The 21,847-nt window shown below is 42.6% G+C and overlaps 1 protein-coding gene across 1 annotated transcript in view; it reads right to left on the bottom strand.

Moving 5' to 3' along the window:
• Positions 1 to 21,847, bottom strand: part of LOC108893531 (rho GTPase-activating protein 32-like) — a 99,547-nt gene that overhangs the window by 4,124 nt on the left and 73,576 nt on the right. The window contains 13 exon segments of the mRNA XM_018691640.2: positions 22 to 689; positions 1,778 to 2,608; positions 2,773 to 2,847; positions 2,948 to 3,093; positions 3,506 to 3,707; positions 3,813 to 3,958; positions 4,507 to 4,614; positions 5,013 to 5,095; positions 5,642 to 5,786; positions 6,467 to 6,569; positions 9,724 to 9,873; positions 19,692 to 19,766; positions 20,851 to 20,901. Of these exon segments, the coding sequence (XP_018547156.1) occupies positions 22 to 689; positions 1,778 to 2,608; positions 2,773 to 2,847; positions 2,948 to 3,093; positions 3,506 to 3,707; positions 3,813 to 3,958; positions 4,507 to 4,614; positions 5,013 to 5,095; positions 5,642 to 5,786; positions 6,467 to 6,569; positions 9,724 to 9,873; positions 19,692 to 19,766; positions 20,851 to 20,901 (2,783 nt within the window).

Here is a 21,847-nt window from a genome sequence, read left to right as displayed (position 1 = left end):
TGACACTGATATGACACTTACCTCAGGAACAGGCTGTGGTAAGACCCCAGTGTCTTTACAGCTGCCACCGGGGGTGGTAGCTGGAGTGGAACTTGACGAGCTGGTATGGACCGGGACCTGTCCTGCAACAGGCTGCTGTCTTTCTGGACTTTTCCTAGTTGGAGAAGTCAGGCCGTTTGAACTGGAGAGTGGGGCACACTTGTAAAGAGGAGTTTCTGGTGGGGTAGAGTCTATACGTGGCTGTGTTCCAGGTGGACTTCTAGGGGACTTGGCGCTGTCTGCTGGCTTGGTAATGGTGCTGGTTAACTCTGGTGGCTGCGGTTTGATTGGAGGACTGGAAGCGGAGGGGTAAGACGAGGAAGTGGTGAATGTCGGAGTGGTGCCGTTCGGTGGAGGGGAACTTCCTCGTTCAGCTCCCTCGTCGGAGGAAGTTTGGAAATGTGGGACAAGTGGATGCAGCACGTCCTGGAAGTTAGAGGCCTCCTGTGACTGCACAGAGGACAGTGGCGTTGGAGGCTCAGAGGACCGTGACTGAGATTGGATGGAGACCTGCTGGGCAGACTCAGCGAGGGCCAGGGCCAACATGCGGGCAGCATTTTTGGGAGGGGGAGGAGGAGGGGCAGAAGTGGGAGCTGTAGAGCTGAGGGAATAAGGGGTGAGGTCCTTTGACGAGTCCGGAGTTACGACTCCTATCAGGGACACAAAAACACAAGGGATCTATAGTTGAAGAATGAATAAGAGCAGTGGGTGAAGAAGTGACGACAGGCAGGCAGGTTTTAAGGTGCTTCAAGAGTGGGACAGAGGGGAAATGTTAAGTGTGGAGCTCAGGAATCACATAAAACATTGATTTAAAGATGAAATCCTTTGAAAACTGGGAAACCTAAACCTGACCTAAACTAAGGCTGCACGATTCTAGAAAAAACGTGAATCACAATTTTCTTGGTTAGAATTGAGACCACGATTTTCTCTCATGGTTTTTTTCAATGTTTATTACACTCATTTACCAGATATACAAGGAAACTGAGCAGAAAATATAATGGTACCTGATACAGGACAGACACATCAACTTTCAACAACAGAAACGGAGTGCCCCTGTTTTTAACTTGAACAGCCACGAGCCTGGCACTGAGCTTAAAAACAATCACCTTCATTCTCTTGTCTTCTCTTAGTTACACAACCTTTGAACTAATATTTTCCTGGGTGTTTTCTGTGTGTAAGATGACAAAGATGGTAGGGGTGCTTCTTAAAATGTCAACCATAATTGTTAACTTTGCTTTGGTAACATTTAAAGTGACTGTATAGATTTATGGTGTTAACCGTTAGTGCTGCTACTATGGCAAAACACTGCAAGTATGTGATTTGAACTTGAGGTGTCTTGTCTGGAACTGAATTACCACATCACAGAATGTGAATCTGTGGGCACAATAGAGGTGGTTAGATTCCTCATCGTGTTTTTACCACCATCAGTGGGATTTTCTTCTGGATTCTTTTAGCCACTTCCATTTGTCCTAACACAACTTCTGGCTCACACTGTCATTAGCCGATGTCACTCGCTCACTCGCTCACTCGCTCACTCGCTACACCGGCTCGTTGTCATTTAGAAATGAGATCGCATAGAGCTATGAATCAAGATTGTGATTTTAATCTGATCAATCGTGCAGCTCTATCCTAAACCTAGAAATGCATTTCAATAGTTAATTGCATTTTTCCACATTATTTTCTTAAACTACATTATAGAAAAAACTACACTTCAAAAAGGTCATTCTCTGCTCCTTACCTTGGTGCTCTTGGCTGCTGGCAGCTGGTGCCTGCTGTACGCTGTCCTCTCCCTTCAGCTCTCGACTGTCCTCGCTGTCAAAGGCTGCCAGCTTAGAGTGTAGCTCCATTTGGAAAGCTTCACTTAGTGACGGCTCGGCTGCCCTCAGCAGCACACTGCCCATCAGGGGAGGAGAGTCCTTGGGTATTACAGGAGGAGATAATAGTTGTGGAGGGGCAGTCTGTCCAGTTGTATTCTTGTCAGGCGTCTCAGTAGAGAAAAGCTCTGAAGTGGAAAAAGGTGTCAAACTAGTGGCTTTTCCGCATTTAATTGGTGACACAGCCTGTGTGGGTTTATCAGTGTATGAATAGGAAGTGGTCAGTTTCCTGCTTTCTGTGTTCTCTCCAGCAGCTGGACTGAATTCTGTGGACAACAAGGAGGAGGTCAAGCTGCCCAGGAAGGAAGCAGAGAAGTCAGAGCCGTTAGTTTTGCCACAGATGCTGCCAGGGCTCCTCTTTAACATGGAGGCCTCGGCACCGGCTGGTGAGTCATCTAGGGGAAAGGCGTAGGAGGTGTCAGGGAGACTGCACTGGAAAGACATGGGGTCGAAGTCCAAGGAGGCCATGCCAATATCTGGCGGGCTGAGGTCCACATCCTCCCCTGCTGAGCGGGGAGGTGAGATGAGAGCAGGCACACAGATGGGCCCATCGTCTCCGTCGCTGTCCTCTGTGGCATCCAGGTTGTCGTAGGAGTTGCAGTGCTGCCGGGTGTCTAGCAGCTCGCCGTTAAAAGAGGCTGACAGGGCATCGCTGCTGGAGCGCGGCCTCCGAGGACGGTACACCTTAGACTCTCCTGAGGAAGGAAAAAATGATAATCAGACACAATTCACTTAAAAAGGCCCTGTGTGTAACTGTAGCTTACACTGCTACAGTTACACACACACTGCTACACTGTAGCATAGAGTGACTGAACTTATTACACTGTGTCAAAGTGAACTGGGGGACACAAATAATTACCTTCAACATTATGCAGTGAACTCAGCGACTCTTCACTTTTGGCTGATCTTAAAGTTGCTGTATCCCCTCTGCCTCCTGAAACATGATTAACAGGCATTAGTATTCTTGTATAGACAGTTAAACTCTTCTCATTGCATAAGTTGTTTTTCATTTCACTTATGAAGGAAGGACTCACCAGCAAGAGCCATAGCTTTTAGCTCATTAGGCTCACTGGGATTGCGGTGAAGCTTACGCTTGGACATGGAGGAAGACTTGCCCAGGTTGAAGAAAGAACGCCAACTACCCACAGGAGACTTCTTGGATTTAATCGGAGGTCTCTTCCTATGATTAAAATAATGCAGAAATCAAGTTAGATTCACTTAATTAACGTACAAGCAAAATAATCAGTTACATTTCTGTGTTTAAACTGCTTTTTTTTAAAGCTCTTTGTGAGTAAAATCAGATCATCGGCATCTTTAAGATATCTTCCCAAGTCTGAAACTAGAGGAGTCCAGCCTGTAATGACAAAGCAAGCAAAATGAGTCTGCCTGCAGTCTTCCCAGCAACCAGCAGAGGGAGACACATTCCAGCATTATTATTTCCAACTAACATTAAAGTGCATACTTTCTTCGACAAACCTCACAGTAAATATGGTTTTTAAATATCTGCGTCTCCATTCATGTGCCTAAATTTACATTTTATATTAATTAGTCTTATGAAAATGCCCTGTCATCGTGAAGAAGAGCTGACAAACCTCTCAGTGGGAAACTCGATGACGGTGTGGAACTTGCCCTGCAGGGCAGCTGGACCTTCGCCCACCTCAATGTACTTGCTGTCTTCAGTGACTGGAGAGTTGATCTGAGCCTGAGTCCTGGCCTGGGCCTCCTCCAGACTCAGGAGTTTTGTGGAGGGTGATGAAACCAGCAGGGACTTGGGCCGTGACAATGAGTTGTGACCTGGTAATGGAGCACAACGATCATTGGCAAAGTAGAAGCAGCAGTGAGTAGCAGTGAGACTATTTGCGTACATGAGGTCTTTGACAATTTAATGTGTGTACGTACCTGCTCCTTCTCGTATTAGTGAGCTGAGTTTAGTGCTAAAGAGAACATCCACATGGTTGAGGATGAACTCCACCACCACCGACTGGATTCTGACTTCCATGAAGGCTGCTGTGCCGCTGAAGCACGCAGATTCAATCTGTTTTGACCTGAGACAACCATGGAAAAACAATATTGAAAAGGGAAGAGCTTAAGTTATGTCTGATTTAATAATGGAATCAGCTTTTTAAAAAAGTCTACAATTTCAAGGAAATGAATCAAATTCTGTCCACCTGATTATCTTTAAGTGGGTAGATTCTAAGTTATATCATTTATACCAAATGACTTTGAGATGTTTTTCCAGCATTTGATGTTGTGTGGTGTGTGGGTCTGCTTTAATCCCTCCACTCAAGAGAGAATGACTCATTTAAAGCAGGTACTTTCTGCCGCACAGAGCCCATTATCACAGCTGATTCAAGTCTGAGAAATTGCTTCTATGAGTAGTATAAATAAATAACAAAAAAAAAACACAGAAACTTGATCACAAATACATCTAACTGAGCAGATCACCAGAATGACTCTGTTATGAAAGAATCACTTAAGTAAATAACAAGGACTATAAAAAAAATAAAGCCAATCACGACAGCTTTTAGATGATGGCTTAGACAGTGAAAAACATGCATACAAGAACATTCTATAGAGCAGGATGGCATCTTACCTCAGCAGGTTGGGAGCCCAGACGATGGCCAGGTTCTTGCTGTGCATGTTGGTGATGTAGCTGAACGTTGCCAGGTGGGAAAGGTGCCTCATGAGGAACTCCAGGGTCCTAGGAATCAAATATTAATTTATTCAGATTTAATTGGTTCCCACTAGTGATGTGCAGACTAATGACCAACTAATGACTGATGGGGCCAGTTCTTCAGAGCATCAATATTTCAATCTGTGCTGAAAATCGCATTGGATTGTCCCTGGGAAATGAGCATTTACATGCCTTCAAAAAGGACTGGAAGAATGAGTTCATCATCAGCAATATAAAGGTCATCTGTGACCTGTTAATTGAATCCATTCTATGCAGTGTGGCGCTACACAAACCCTTGATTTTAACACTAACAGACACACACACACACACACACACACACACACAAATGGTGTGAATGCACAACACATCCATAATGTGGCAGTTATTAGGTCTTCCAATGGGGGGCAGTGTGCCTCCACACTGACCTGTAATGCGGCGGAGGAAGCTGCTGGATGACATCATGGATTTTGATGAGTCGTTCTTCGTCCGTTGCTGCTGATACAGCCTCCTTCAGTCAAAACAGAGCAAGAGATGGTGAGATAAGGAGAGGGACATATACAGTGGGGTGTATGGCTGCATCAACGTTAAGCTCATTCACTTGTCATTCCAGGTTCACTCTGCTACAAAGAACATGGAGGGGACATCAGTCCCTCCCTCCTCTCCCCAGCTGCCATAACAACCAGCAAACATTTACTTCATCCTCAGAGACAGCTCTGTTGTGCTTGGAGAAGGTTTTTATTCCAAGTCACACAGAGAGTGGTTTGCTGCATTTTTAATGACAGGGTGTGTCAAGTACAATGCTATTATTTTAGGGGTGTCAGTGACTCAAAGCTAAGACAAATTTCAAGAATTCCTACAAAACAAATCTGAATTTACTTTCTTTCCTATAGAGCACAATATTTCAATCAATGCTGTCAGTCACACCCATTCAATGTCCTTTGGGGCATCTGTAAGCGAAGCCTAAAAAGTCATGAGCTGTGATAGTTAACAGACTTGTATGGACACATTGAACTGGTGTGTGAGAAGTGTTAAGTCCAGCAAGGGCTTTGCTTACAGAGAATTTCTCATAGAGCTGGTAGGTGAGCAGGGGGTTGGGCAGCTCTCTGAAGTAGAGCTTACACAGCGAGCCAACACAGTGGATGTCCTGGATGTAAACATCTTTGGTCAGGTCGGGGATCTGCTCAGAGTCAAACTCATGCCTGATGAAAGAGAGAGAGGGCAAAGACACTGTCAACAAACTGGTTTTAACTAACTGAGGAAAAATACATCAATGAGCGGCTGCTGTAGTTTGATGGATGGATACGAGAGGAAAAAGAATCATGCTGCATTTCACTCAAAATTACATTTATTTCACTGAGACATCAGGAGACACTATCTAGAGAAATCTTAGTGAGACTTGGTGAAACTGAAACACTAGAAATAAGACCCCTGCATGTGGTCATCTCCACATAAGCTGCCACAGTCTTACCCTATTCAAAATCTTTCCATGTAAACACTAAATTACCTCTATAATCTTCACTCCTAACATGCCCACAACACATATGCTGCTTTTTACAAGCCACAACTGCTGCAAAAGCTCAGATTACCAAAGTTCTTATCCTGGTATGACAACATTAGATAGTAAAAACTGTTGATGAGTAACAACTGTTACACTGAAAGTCCTCATGTTTTCTTCAGTTTTAGAGATGCAATAATTTCACATGGAGTTCCTGTTATCAGCTGTTGGAAAAAGGCTACAGTCGGATAAAATTCAAGAGCACCTTCTGCAGAAAAGGACATTTCTGTGGAAGCAGTGTGTACAGATCGTGATAAACACTTGGATCAAATCCTGTGCCAAGCTATTCACTGTTCAGCGTGTGTGCGTGTGTGTGTCTCCTACCGCAACTTCTGGATATTTGAGGCGATTCCAGAGAGGCGGTAGATGCCGTCCACCACACCATGTTTCTCGATGAACTCGGTGCAGCTCTTGAGGACCTGGGGCACTGTGAACAGAAACAGTGTGTCATCACATAACACATCTCTCTCAGTCAATATTTGTCCAGTCTTCACTGAGCACTGTAGGGTCAAGAATAGGGTGGCTTTCCTTTTTGAAGTATGTGTACAGCGAGGTCAGGCTAGAGTTCAGGGGCTTTTTGGACACCAGGCACTGAAGGAATTTTGAGTGTGAAGAACTAACTTTTTTGTACTTCTGGAAGGAAAAGATGAGAGTGGAAACATTTGAACCTTGTAAAGTGGCAAGAAATATATCCTTAAGAACTTCTGTTGTTTGGCCTTTAACCTATTTTCTAAACCGATGCAGTTTTCTGGATGAAGCAAATAGTGAGATAACATGTTGTTGTCTGTGAGTGAGGCGGCCAATCACACGGACAAAAAAAGAAAAACCTCAGAAAAACACAGCGCTTCTTCATTCTCCTTCAGCAACCATGAATCATAGAGGCATGTTATTTATCTGTGTGTGAGTGTGTATGGGAGATAAGGGTGGTGGGTAAGTGTCTAAGGAGGTTCCCAGGCCTCCCACAGCTCACACATCATTCAGATGATGACAGAGAGTGGGACACTCGCCGAAGCAGCTGTTCAGATGAATTCTGCGCACAGCCAAAAAGAAAAGAAGGCAAGATCTGAGGAAACTAGTTGGCATTCTCCAGCACAGGCGAGGACAGTGAGGACGGATAAACCCTCTCCAAGTTCTTCACGTAGGAAGGCTTTGGTATGAGGTTCTCTTATCACAAAGATACACAACATGTGTTTGAGTATGAATACGTTTTCGACACACAACAAGAATTTATCCTCTTAAATTCTAGTCAAAACAACAGCAGTGAAAACAGCTGCTTTCTGTTGATTTTAGTGATGATTTTAATCCTTTAAAAGCTCAAACTGACTTCAGTGGAGGAAGAAATAAAAATCTTGGCATTGTCTATAGATGAGTCTGGTGACAGTGGAGTTCACCTGAACACATTCAGACTGATAATGAAAGCAGATATGTGCAAGCTACAGGTGGTTGGTCACCTCTTTTGACAGATGACGGTAGTCTGTTAGAATGTCTATGTTTTTCAAAGCACTAGCTTGTTTGGTTACACAGGCTTTCAGAGAAAAAAAAAAACTGACAGTGTTCTGACCTCCACATGTTGTGAAAGTGCTGTGTGGAGGAGTCTCAGTAATTGAACACAGCAGGAATTATTTGCCTATGATTTAAAGCATCAATTTCCATGTATTGTAATCAGAGGAAATGCATCACTTGATAAAAGTTTGAAATACATAATATTGTAAGAGTGGAATTTTGGCCCAGAGGAGCAGGTATGCAGGGTGGCAGCTCTCCATCAGCTCCATGCAGGCAGATCACTAGATCTTTAGCAGTCCCTAATCAGCATGATTCAAACATAAGGTTTTAATGGAGATTAATGAAAGTAAAATTTATTTCATGGAGCAGATGCTTGTGGCTTTTGCGTTCCATTTTTTTTTCCCAAAAGTCTCAGTTTCTTGGAGGAACAGCTGATAACTGCAAAACAGAGTCCAACCATCTGTTAATACTGGTCTAAACTGTGTTTTTGTAGATTTTAACTTTTATTTTCCCAGCAAATGATCACAATATTTTAAACATAGATCAAATTTTACAAGATGTCTCTGACAGATTTCTTGGCAAAAGCACTTAAAAGTGAAATTATTTACTATACAACTATACAGTACATTACAGTTTAAATATAGGTGCACTAATGAAGTGCAACCGCAGTAATGGCAGCTTCATCTGGGCAGCTGCAGAGTTTCTGTTATCTACTCACAAACTACAGATGATAATTATTAACTGTGGTTCTTTTACTCCACAAGATCACAGTTATCTTTTATTCCTTGTAAGTCACTGCAGCAGGCGAGTGGCTTATCTCTTCATGTTCTCTTCAAGGTAAGGCAGGATTTACAGAGGTCAAGGATCAACTCCTTCACCCATGAAGGTGTGATACAGAACGCCCAACACTGATCTGTGACCAGATGTTTGTCAAATGACTCAGTGTGAGACACCGCACTGAGTCAAAACACAGAATATGATCAATTAACATGAGTAAATGGGTTTTCAAGTTAGCGTCAACATGAACTGAAATTAAGTTATTGATCAAGGCTCAACAGCAGAGAAACATCATTACAGTGGTTGGAGCTAATGTTACAGTGTAATTGGGACACCATTATCCTCCTGCTCTATCACTGAGACCATCACATCAGCTCACCTGCCAGACACCAGGCAACTGAGAGATCAGAAAATCAATGTGGCTGCAGCAGATAAATGTTGATTTCAGCCCGGCAAATATCTTAATTATATCCACAAAGTGCTGGCAGGGCTGGTGGTTACATACATTAAGGTCCATGATAAATTTCACCTGAGAATAATTAGCTCATAAGTTACAAAGGAGGGCAGTAGGTGTATTTGGGGTGGGGACATTTTCCCGATAAAATACAAACAAAAGTTATGTTAAAGGATCCTAATAGCAAACAACCTGACAACCTGCAGCACTTGTAATACAGTAAATTCTCATATAACAGCTGGTATTCACAGAATGGCTGCATCAAATAATAACCAGGGGGACTATTTCTTGTCTATGTGGAGCCACTTCCTTGAGTGTTATTGTCAATGTGAAGTTGTAGAGGCTCCAGGAAGCTACTGCACGCAGCCAAGAAATAGCCCAGCCTTTAGCTCAACTATAAAACCACAGATAAGTTTTGGGACGATTAACAAACAAACAAGACATAACATGTTAATTAGTGAGCTTTAGAGGTGCTGCTAGGCAGATTTTGCTACCTTTGGACAGAGCCAGGCTAGCTGTTTCCCCCTATTTCCAGTCTTTAGACTAAGCTAAGCTAACCTGCTGCTGTGGCTTCATAATTAACAGACAGACATAACAGTATTAATCTGAAAACTCTCTGTAAGAAAGTGAGTAACTGTATATCCCAAAATGTCAACAGGAAAACATAGAGTTTGCATTAAGCAAGGAAAAGACTTAATTAGAATGAAAGCCTACTGCAAAAAAAAAAGCCTGCTAAATCAAGATTCTGGTCACAATTTGAGAATTTATGGTGTTAAGAAAAAAAAAAATCATAATTCCAGGAAATACCACTACTCGTGGTATGTGTGTGTGTGCGCGTGTTTCTCACCATCATGTCCTGAGTTGAGGAGGTGTTCTCCCAGGTCGCAACCGAACACCCTCTCCCGGAGGATGCCCCTCTGCTTCAGCTTCTGCTTGGTGGGCCTGGACTTCATGAAGGAGCGCAAGAAGGTGATCAGCTTCCCGTGCTTCTTAGACACTGAGGAACGACGAGAGGAAGGCAGGACACATCTTAGATCCCTTCCACAGATGTTTACTACACTACAGTAAGTGTGGGTTTGACACTGGCTCAGCTTTCACACAAGCTCTATCCATGCACTAGAGTGAAATCCCATACAAGGTGCTCAACGTTGTCCCATTGTGCATTTCAGCTTCATTCTAATGCAAACCCTTCCTTTATGCATGTCTAGTTTCCTTGAAGCGAAAGCTTCATTCTTAAATACCACCTCCCAGGCAACTACAAAGGAATCCCCCACATCCAATACCAGTATCCTCTGTTCCTCTTCAAAACAAGACAAAAAAAGGAGCGGACCTACTTAAAAAACCCAACCCGCATTAATCAGACACCATGCCTGGGAAAGGGTCGTAAGCTTCTTAAACTACACATCAGTTATTTTCTCTGCTTTAGAGTGATGTGGAAAGGCTATCAAGTGAATCAAACAATCTGCATTTTTTGGAGGAAGGAACAATGGAGCTGGCCTCCATTCCAGACATTTGTTCAAAAAATCCTCTCTGAAAAATCCCACACTGTCTGTCAGCCACTGGTGAGGTGACAGTAGCAGAGTGCTTTTCCACTCTGGGGTCAGTTTACTTGACTCAACTCTGCAGATGAAATGAACTTGTCTCATGAAAGTATCAATTTTCTTTTAACTGAACATTCTATCTCTCAGTCTTGCTTAAACAAACACTGGTTAGAATATTTTCTGATCTGAAAGAACAGAATACAAACCAGTTACAAAATAAGCATCACACTTCATCCAACACATTGTTTCTCAATGACAGCAGGTTCACTGATGCCTCTCAGTCAAATGTCAGGGGAGATGTTAAATAGAAGTACTGCTGCTCTTTGAAGAATAATGAGCAAAAGATTAATCACATGGTTCTGCACTTACAAAGTTCAATGTTTATATACATTCAAATAACAAATCATCACATTAACAGGATGTTCTCCATACCTTATCCACACTGTAAAGCTTTTGACTTGGACCTAAAGCATCACAAAGACTGTCACAATGTCCAAATCCTCTCTCATCTTTTCTGTCTCTCTGTTCTCGTACTGGTGTCAGTGGTCCACCCTCAGCACCTGTCACTGCTTCAGTGAAGACATTCTTGTCCTGGATCTCACCTTTATTTCTACTGGTGTCTCTCTGATCCTCTGTGGACACTTACATCCTGCCACCCCTCACATTCACTTTGACTAACGACTCTTCCCACTATTCAGTCACTCTATAATCTTCTGCAGTACAGCTAGCCTTTCAGAATCTTGGAGACCAGTTAAAGAATGTGGAGCACTGAGCAGCCACATGGTCAACGCTCTTGACATCTTAGACGTTTAGAATGACAGATGGTCTCACTCAGGAAAAGACAGAGGACAGAGGACAGTATTAAATGTCCATTACCTATCCTATCTATGATCACTGTGTTCTTTTAGCCACACAGCATCTGGAACTTCACTAAATCTCTCAAAGCAGAGTGATCTCACTAACATCTCCTGTCTGAGGTGCTCTGGGCTTAAGTGGAAAAACTGCTGTGTCGCATCAGTTTTTATTTCTATTCCAGGGTCTGATTTTAAACACAGTCACGACCACAGCCCTTCCTCTTCCCTCATGTGTTTCACAGACTTGACATCATATTCATTTTACCTGCTCTGGACTTCAGACCAAGATAAACAAACCGACTGCAGTTTAAAGACAAAAGTATTTACGATTCAATCACATAAATAAGTAATCTTTGGAGAGATACAGTTACTCTTTGTTGCCAAGCTGAGCTCTGCTTTGACTGGAATACAACTCAAAGTAGGCCACTGCTTACCAAACCCAATCTCCAGAAAGAAAACAAGCTGAGAACAAAGAAACAGCTGCATTGTGTGTTTGAGGTAACAAGAATACAATTAGAGTGTTGAGGCAGGATCTTTACTCACTGCTCTTTTAGAGATAATTTGTCCATAAATGATTACACTATGATGAGTTTAACTAAGAGACATATATCATAAAGTGCATGTGCTGCTATGAATAATATTACTACAAAGCATTATTCCAAAAACAGCCAGTGTGTGAGACTCGCCTCCTGTGCCCAGAGGCCATTAGGTAAAAATTAATGAGAGGCAGCCTGTTTTGCAGCAGACTTAATTGACAGTCTAATCGAGTACACTTCGAATAAAACCATCAAGACTGCAGTAAAACTAATAAGCTGATGGGAATGGAAAGTTACTTTGTAGCTGAATTAGATTTCTCATCGTGTTTGTACAATACTAATAAAAACATATGCAAACAGAGACAGCGCATGAAACCATGATTCAGTAATACTGTGGCAGTGACACTCATTACTTATCATTCATTTGCTCCTGTAAATCAAACACATGGCACTGAGCAGCAGGAACTGCAACAAAGCTAAATCTCCCAATTCACTGTTAAACACGCGGCTGATAAAAATTGAACCGGTGAAGGCAATTTTATTGAAATGAGGTTCAGACTTGGTATCAATTCTTGGCATTTCTGTTTCTTCCCACTAACCAGTCTGTAAGATCCTTTATTCACACTGTGTGAAACACTTCACTACATTCCATTCTGCATTTTAATTTTTGGAGATGGTCATTTTATCTATCCCATCACTTGGTATCCTCTGAAGTTAAATTTATTCATCTGGCTGATGTACAAAACATGCACTAGTGTCTCAAAATAAACAGTTCCTTACCAAAACAGTTTTATAACTGCTTAACTAAATAAATAAGTCTCTATTGTGTGCCATTTTAATGAAGCAGCACAATCAATTCTGAATCAACAGCTGGCCTCTGAGCCAGCATCTGCAAACAAGACCCAGCGTTTCATTTCAGGGAAAAGTGGAGCTACAGTTCAGCCCTCCGGGAGAAATTCCTTCTGTGCCGCTGTACCCAGAGACAAAACCGCTGAGGCAGCTTTGTTTACTCACTGTTGAGGCATCAAAAAAGGGCTTTCAGTATCATGTAGGGGAGGGGGCGGGTGGGATTGGGAGGGGGGGGGGGGGGGGGGGGGGCTGACTGTGCAACTGTGTTGGCTTACACTGACACGTCGCTTTTATTTAAGAACCCTACTGACTGTAAGGTGTGGGGAAGAGCAGTGCAATGACAAGCATGGCTCTCCAGAGCATGGACAGAGACTCCCATCTGCTTACTGTAAGGCAGATGACAGCCTGAGGGGCTAGCAGCTCTTCAAGCATGCTCAGCACAAAACTGTCTCTGACACACTCACTGCTGAAATCCAGCTGGGTAAAACGCATTTCATTCAAGATGAGTGTGAATGATAGAGCTGCTTTCTGTAACATTAATTACAAGATTCATAGCTTGGGGGTACCCCAATAACTTGGTTTGGCGCTTTGGGAGAATGTGGGAGTCTTGCAAGCTTGCCCATGGCCTTCAAACAGTTTGTAATGTAGGCTTTCTATTATCAGTTTCCCTTTCAAACCCCACCAACCTGATGACATCACTATGACATTAGGTTATTTTCAGCTGGACCATCAGTGGGGCCAGCCCTGTAAATGTCAATATCTGTGACTGAGTGAGTGACAGAGCTGGCCGGGTGTTTGATTTACACCATTGGTCTGTCGGCTGTTGGACTTTTTCTTATGGCCATCGCTCTAAATGAATTTCTATTACATCATCAGGGACTGCGGCTTGTTGTCGTTTGTCTGCTCTGACACTCTCAGCTCCGGTGCCAGGTGTTTACAGATTTCCACCTGCCTGCCTAGAACTGTATGCCTGTTGCTGGAACACTCACAGCTAAAGCAGAAACTACCAGTGAAGTGCTGGCTGAGTTAACATCAGCTGACAACACTGTCAGCAGCCCAGCAGGAAAGACACTGTGGTGCAGTAGGATTTCATCATCCTGCACGCCCATATGCGTCCAGCCATATACAAGGTTTTTACATCGTTTTTTTTCTTGTTTCAGACTTGACAAAGCTCCTCCAGAGATACAAATTACATCATACAAGTGATCTCACTGCTGAGTGAGACTAGTCATGATAAGTAAACTAATATTCATGTGTAAAATTGGTGAACTGACCCTTTAACACAAACAGTTGACAACTGTTTCTGTAGAATATGTCTGGTTATTTACAAAAATCATAATATCTGATGGTTTATCTTTGAAATGTGGCACTTGAAAAGAAGGTGAGGGCTGAGACATTTACTAAAGAAATGAGACACCAGCCTGTAGCAGATAAGATCCAGACAGGACAAAGTTAAACACAGAACAGGATGGTTATTGCCTGTTGAACACTGACAGGTTTTAGTTGCGGCCCTGAATGGGCTGTGTTTCTATGACGAGGCTTTTCCCTCAGCAATCCCAGTGAGAGGCTGGGGTATGACGAGCAGGGGGTGAGGAGAGGAGGCCAAGCATTACAGCAGGAACAATTACAGACGTAATGGCAAACATCATGCTCTCTTTCCCCACTCCAACCCCTAAACGGACCACCTTATTCCAAGGAGCTTTTCAAAGCACGCAGATAGGAGGAAAATTCCAACTTCGCAGCAACACTTCCTAAAGTAGAGCAGTGACACCATGGAGCCAATCAGCAGACTCTAGCCAGAGTTATTCGATACGACTACTCTGCGTGTCAGTGTTCCCTGAATACACATGCACCAGTAGGCGTGACCGCGGCTCCTTGGGGCTTCACAATGTTCTCATCACGGCTCAGCTCAGCCTTTTCACTTCAGCCAGCACCCCCTCGAGACTCAGCAGTCACACACACCCACGTGGGTGGTGGAGCGGGAAATTCAAACTGCCCTCATCTTTGCTGTTGTTGTTTAATGAAATCACTATGTGAGTGGGTTGGATATGACTATATCGTCAGTCTCAAAAATCTTCCCGCTATGAGAACAAGGGTTTTGGCTGGAATGGGTTTCATGGAGGTGTCAAGGGCATTTTTTTTACTCTGGTGAAACCTGCAAATTAAAGCTTAATTGTTTTGAAAATCATGTAAGTCAATATTGGGAGTCTAAGAATGTCTACAATTTTTTCATGATGAAAGTGATGAGGTACAAAGGCCTTTCAATACATTCCTTTAGCCAGAATGAATCCGGACAGACAAGTTTGAGTGAGTTTCCCAGAGTAGTTTTCTTTTACAACCAAACAAGCCAAAGTAATCACCATTATTAATATCACTTCCTGATCACTGCTGATGAAAAAAGGACATTTGTCCATTAAGAGGCAACCACCACAGAGATAATGTTTGCGTTACTTATCAAACTAACAGAACATAACACTGAGAGACCCTGTGTTTACGCCCACTAACACATCCCCTGCTGGTGTTTCTGGACAGCCGTTCTCTGAGTGTACAACAGAGCTGTCTTCCTAAAAGGCAACCATGAGTGACAGTGACCTCTGTTTGGACATAAGAGCCTAAGTGTGCAAAGACAGTCGGAGCAAAATGCCTTATTGTTCCGTCTCTCAATGCACTAATGAACACGTTTTCAGTAGAGAGAAGAGAGGACACAGGGAGGGTGTCAGCTGGGCCTTGTGTACACCACATTGAATCAAAGTACAACAAATATCAGCATCAGTACCAGGAGCACTTTTCACACCTCTGACAGGCAATGGGCATAACTCCTCTGTAGCCAATTTGAGAAGCCACTCCATTACACAGAATAAATGCTTATTCAGATGTTTCACAGCTCTATAAAGTGTAACAATATATTTCAAATGTGTTTCCTTGACAAGTTATTCCAAAGTGCATATCATGTTTTAAGACTTTTCAAGTCACCAGTCTTTATTTAACTGGCTATATTTAAATACAGTCTGACATATGAAAATGATAAGACTAGTAGGGAAGGTGAATATTATTCTCAAAAATGTAAATAGGTGAAAAAGAGACAAAGTGGAAAAATCTGGAGTAATACGGGGAAGGACCAGTATTTTCCACATTTCTCTGAGATCTACGTTAGAATCTCCCTCCATCATTGTAAGTGCAGTCTCTTCACACAGTTTATGAATCATGAAACACGATCCACGTAACAAAGGGTTAACTGTTAACACTGTCCAGAGCTATCTCTGAAAAAGTATAGGAAATTCCCGAGGGGTTACTGTGGCAAATAGAAACTAAATAAACTCCACACAATTCAAACGGATTTTCTTACCTTCGCTCCATTACGCTTTACTTGCCTTGCGGCTTTATAACAAGGATTTAAAAAAAAAAAAAAAAGAGACTCCAAAGTTCAACTGTCCTCTTATCTTCGTCTTTCGCTTATCGGACATCCGTACAATATCGGTGAAATGTGAAGCTTCATCTGAAAGCGGCGAGGTCTCTTTAAGCAAAGTGAGAGAGATAATAAAAGTTTAGAGCTCTGACACAGGGAGCGGAGGAGCGCCGCAGACTTCCCTCTCTGCTCTGTCAGCTACTATCCTTCAACAGATTGGTTTACAACCAGCCGGCTGATGCGTTCAAGTGCTCCAAGAAATATGGAAACTACCAGCTGTTGATCCCATTCTAAGAAAACTGAGGGTACAAATGAGGCACATTTTATATTTCGTAAATATAGGGAGTGGGTAGGCCTAAACAACAACTTTAAGTTGACATATTAAAGCAAAAATATTTAACGCAATGCTTGCAATGTCTACTGATTTCTGAAAACCACAACCAAAACTAGATGACATTAAATTCAAACAGAATCTAACTGCCATGCTTAGCTCCCCTACTCTCCAAAAAGATGAAACACCTTACAGCTACTTCGTGCTGAAGTATTACAAGGTGATGACTCAGTGGGCTTCATGGGCTGTCAAGGTCTCGTCCCTATAAGAAAGTTACACCCCCGCCTCCTATTGTTGGCCTGTCCATGTACTGAATTACAACATTTCTGACAGCACTTGAAGGAGGCACAGGAATCCAGCAGCCAAGAGGCAAGCTGGTGGTTTAACACAGTGGAAAATGCTCTTTTAGACTGCTCTCTCTCACACACACACACTCTTAACAAGCAGCATATGACATATAGGATGGCCTAGCATTGACTTGGTATCAGGTCTTCCCTCTGAAGGGCCCCCTGAAAGCATTATCTAATTAATTCTTTAACTAGCTTAGTCCCTAAGCAGACATGTTGAGTCAAAATAAAGTCAAACTAATTTGTTGTTGATACAGAATCACAAGACTGCAGTCAGACTCTTCCACTGCATGTGATCGCTTCAACTTATCAAGCATTTAAAAAGTTACAAAGACATTTCTCTGGGCTACAAGACATTTACTCAACTACTGCACTTGAGTATTTGCATTGTGTTGTGTATTTCCATTTTATGCTACTATATATTCCACTACAATTCAGTGGGGAAATATTGTATTTTGTAGTATCTGTAGTATTTTGACCCCACAAAAAAGCAGTGTGTGACTGTCATGTTGCAGATGTCTGTGAATTGTTAGCAGTTCATCCAAAGACTGATTTCCTCATTACATCTCTCAGATTTTGATGATAAGTTTGAGGCCCAAAGACGTTTAAAAACATTCTTCAAGGTCTCTAAAGAGTGCAAAGGTTCAGTCCAAATCCAAATAATGAATAAGCGGGGGGTGTAATAGATAGCACAGGGGCTGAGTAAACAAGATGCTGTGAATGAGGAGTATTCTTTCTCTCTCTTTGTCTATTTATATACAATATTCAGTGTTTTTTTTTTTTTTTTAAACTTACTTTGTCATATGATGATAAAATGAAATCACTCTAACTGAACACTGGTGGCACTGGAACCTGTGGGAGACATTTTAGTTAGTCTTAGAGCTAGTAAAGCAGCAGGTGGTGGTTGCTTTTGGGACAAGCAAAGCACCAGTCACCTGTACAGGAAATAGCGAGCTGCTATCCTGATGCTAAATAACATATAACAGGATGAGAGCTCTATGCTAGATGAAGTTATCTTACAGCTGCTGTTTTGCATGGATCTGAATCATGTGTTTCACACCTAGGATGTGGAAAGAATTAGGAAGTGTATTTTGCAGCTGCATGCCAAGTTCAATGTACAGGGGGAACAGAACGCCATGTTGTAAATTTCAATTTGTACCTGCTGACTAAATGCCTATCAGCTTTGCAACAAAACATTTGACATGATAATTTGTTTAATGTTTAATTTAATGGCGTGCTAAAGCAATGAATCCCAATAATGATGCAGTAAGTCTGTGTAATGCAGCTGCGATCCACTGAATGAGGTGACTATCTTTGTGCTTTACACACTCACTCACTTTACACCATAGTTAGTTAGTCAGTATGTAATCAAATGCAGCCTCCCCCAAACAAAGGTGCGGTCTACAACAACAGCCTCTTATTGAAGCTCCAGAGCAACACGTTACACAAGGGACCTCGCATAGTTTCACAGCACCAGGAAATGACTGGAGATCCTCAGGAACAGGGGGACAAATCTTACTCTGTCTCGCACATTCTCTCCCCATTCCCCTTCCTCTCTCCTTCATTTAACCAGCTGTCTTGGCTCATATATGCTCACAGCTGCCCAAATCTCTGGTCCCCAGACATGACGAAGGCCTGCGCTGAGGAGGGAGAGAGGAGGGGGCTCTACATCTGGGTCACTAACTGGTAGGTCTACTGGGCTGTCTGGGGAGGAAAGAAGACTGACTGTCATTTTTTTTTTATCAAAGCTCACAACTCTTTCTTTTCAAACTGATGTTGATAAAAGAGTGTTTTTACTGTGAAGAGAATAAACTCTGTTCCCAGCTTCAACTACGAGACAACATGAGAACATGGATCAAAGGACTAATGACTTCTAGTTTTGGCCTTTTTTTTTAACTGGAGCAGTGCAGCATGTTAACAATTTCCATGGTTTTACTGGGAAGCAGCAAAGGTTAGTGGTGAGCAGAGTGGATCTAAGCAGAGCAAGAATATTTTTCCAATGCTGTGTGGCTCCCTGCAGGAATGTGCTCTTTCAGTCACCATGGAGAAGGAGACAGAGATTCTTACTGTTGCAGGACAAAGCTTAACGCTCAATGGATGGGTTTACAGGCCCCCTCATTGTAAAAGGATTAAATAAATCAAGGCTGGTCGAGACCTAGCACCACGGCACCCCTGCCGCGGTCTTTCAGCCTCAACCAAACAGACACACACAAACACAGCTGGCCCTCATCCACACACACGGTACATTCAGAAGCTTTGAGAAATGCTGTAGTAACCTGGCTCACCCCTGAAGTCATTTGCATACACCTTGAGGAGGCCACAACGAAACACAGAACAGCGGGCTGAAGGAGTGTGATTGTTCTATTTTGAAAGCATGCTCTGAAAAGCATTGTAACCCCACCACTCACAAAACTTTTGTATACTGTATTTTTTTTCTTTTACAGACAGATGCCATGCAAGATGGACTTAGGGAAATTCACTCTGACAAATCTGAACCATGTCCATAATACAGGAGTATGAAAAGAAGAATCTTACAGTGAAAAAAGAATCTGAAGTAGCAAACATGTAGGGAAATATGACCATTATTTGCATCACACACACAACAATTCAAGCAAACACACACACATACTACACAACCAGATATGTCTTAAGGCTTACCAACAGAGTATAGAGATAATGTAGATAAATGTGTTAAAGGTCTCAGACAGGACAGTACACTTAGTGAAAGGTTCTCTTCTTGTAATGTGACACCAAAACGTGCACAAGATTGTTATTGTGTGAAGAGTGAAGCTATAATCCAAGCTATACTCCCACTTTAAAGCTACTGTGACAGGTACACAGACTAGACTAGTCATATTAGAGTCACACAGTGCAAATACATCACTCTGGGTTGTGGGGTTAGTTTTTGATTAGGGGGTGGCAGTACAACACACCGAGGGGCTTTCGTCTACCTGAACTTAGGCTGTAGTGGTTTAGCGGGTCGGCCACCCATGCACTGTCCTGTATTACACTCTCCATCTCCAAGTCTGCATGCGGCCCGATGGACAGATGGACCAACAGACAGGTGAATGGATGGATGATGGAGACATGGGAGAATCAGCAGAGGGAGAGAAGCACTTCAAGTTAGAGAACAGAGCAACTGTGTACTTTGGGACTGTGAGGTCAGAGGCTTTGCATCGAAATGATACTTTGATGCTAGAGCAATAAACTGCCAGTGTACAGATAAAAAATATGGAAATGAAGCAAACCCAATTATAGAAACATTGCATACATTGGTTAAAAAAGTCTTTTTAAAATGAGAAAACCTAAAATGACACTTTATGTGTGTGTTAGTTATAATCCTTAAGATTTTAAATCCCCATTCTTATTATTTATGGTCTGTATTTTTCTAAGCAATAGTCATTTGATACATTTACATCTGCAATTACCTCTCAGTATAGTAGTTTGCATTGTTAGTGGCAGACTCTATCATTCCCATGTGGAATTCAAATTGCCAGTGTGAGTATAAGGGGTAGACAGGAAGCGATATAGCATGTAATCCAGTGTTATGGTTTCTAATTAATGCTAACTGTGGCTGCTGATCAAAAACGTGTCTCCAAAAGAAGACTGCAGCCATTTTGGCCACGTTTATATATGTCATGGAGTAATGTTATAAGAAGGAGCAGGCACAGTGAGCTGCAGGTGAGAGGCTGCACACCTCCACCTTCTGAGCATGATAACAAACTCCTGTATCGTGCTGTGGTGTGGAAAACTATTTGCACTGTGTATGCAGCATAAAATCAGATGACGGTTGCTCATGGCATGATGGGAAAAGGCAAATTATCAACACAACTTTGTTTGGCTGCACTGTAAACGTACACCAGATAAACTGTTCTGCTGTATTTATAACAGATTTAACTGAATTGTGGAACTGCAGTACTAAACCACGTTTGCTGTGACCAACAGGAGCCACTGGTGTCACCAAATCAACCAGGACTAAAATCAAAAGGATTATAACTTCAGCTAAAATCATCAAAACTCTGATGTACAAACTGTGATGTGTTTGCGTGTGGGTGAGTGAGGGTGGGGTGAGTGAACAGGGTGGGATGAAGTGTGTATACCAACACGCACAGGGAGGGAAGAGACTCCAAGAAGCAGGCTGCAGGCCCGAGCAGGGGGAAGCTGAGGCAGAGGAGTCACAGTCAAATGCAACAAATCAAGACACATGCTAACACAACTGTAAGTCCCTGTGCAGTGAAACATTAACAGTGTTAAAGATGCACTCAGGCAGCAGAGAACAAGCAGTGCAGTTCTGACACAGAAACATGCAGGTTTAAACAGCATTACACGCCGTTATTTGTTCTGCCACTGACAATGAACTCAAACCAGAATCAACCATGTTAATATGACTGATAACAGGGCATCTGCAGGTTCAGAAAACATAATATCACACTATGGTTATTATTTCATAAAATATAAGCCAGAACTTTGATTTCTGATTGTATGTAACTGATTAAACATGAATAATGATATTAAAAATGGGCAGTTCAAGAGAAAAAGAATATCTGTTAGCTGTATTCAGGGTATTTAGATAATACTCTTGACCTGCGGATACTCTGCTAAAAATATAGGACAATCAACAAATAAGTACACATGCAAAAAACCAAACAAACAAAAAACAGCAACAAGCATTTAAACATTGCTTCAGAGTAGGGCAGTGGGCAGGCAGATTGAGTCAAACCTTGTACAGTGGAGCGCATCGTGCGTGCACTGCAACAGTTAACTCTGCACCGCGAGATGCATCTCTGATCAGTCGCAGTCTGACAGGCTCAAACACTTGACTGGCATGTCAGATAACATGGGTGTCCAACAGTACCCGAAAACCCTGCACATATAATGATACCCCCCTTCCCCCCAATAATTGTGGATCTTGTGGGGTTGGTGCTTTTTTTCGCTGTGTCATCACTTAATCCAGACCCTGGAGTCTCAGAGGCATTTCAATGGTTTGGAATCCTGGCTCTGCACACCCACCCCAAAGCTGTGACAGTGACTCACACTGGTTCAATCCGTCTTTGAACTGGGAAGATGTGATGTGGATTCGCACAAGACACTGAAGTCTGATCAAAGG

The sequence above is a fragment of the Lates calcarifer genome, linkage group LG20 (assembly GCF_001640805.2).
Source record: "Lates calcarifer isolate ASB-BC8 linkage group LG20, TLL_Latcal_v3, whole genome shotgun sequence".
NCBI lineage: Eukaryota > Metazoa > Chordata > Actinopteri > Centropomidae > Lates > Lates calcarifer.
The sequence above is the reverse complement of the archived record's forward strand: the minus strand, read 5'-3'. Positions and strand labels throughout refer to the sequence as shown.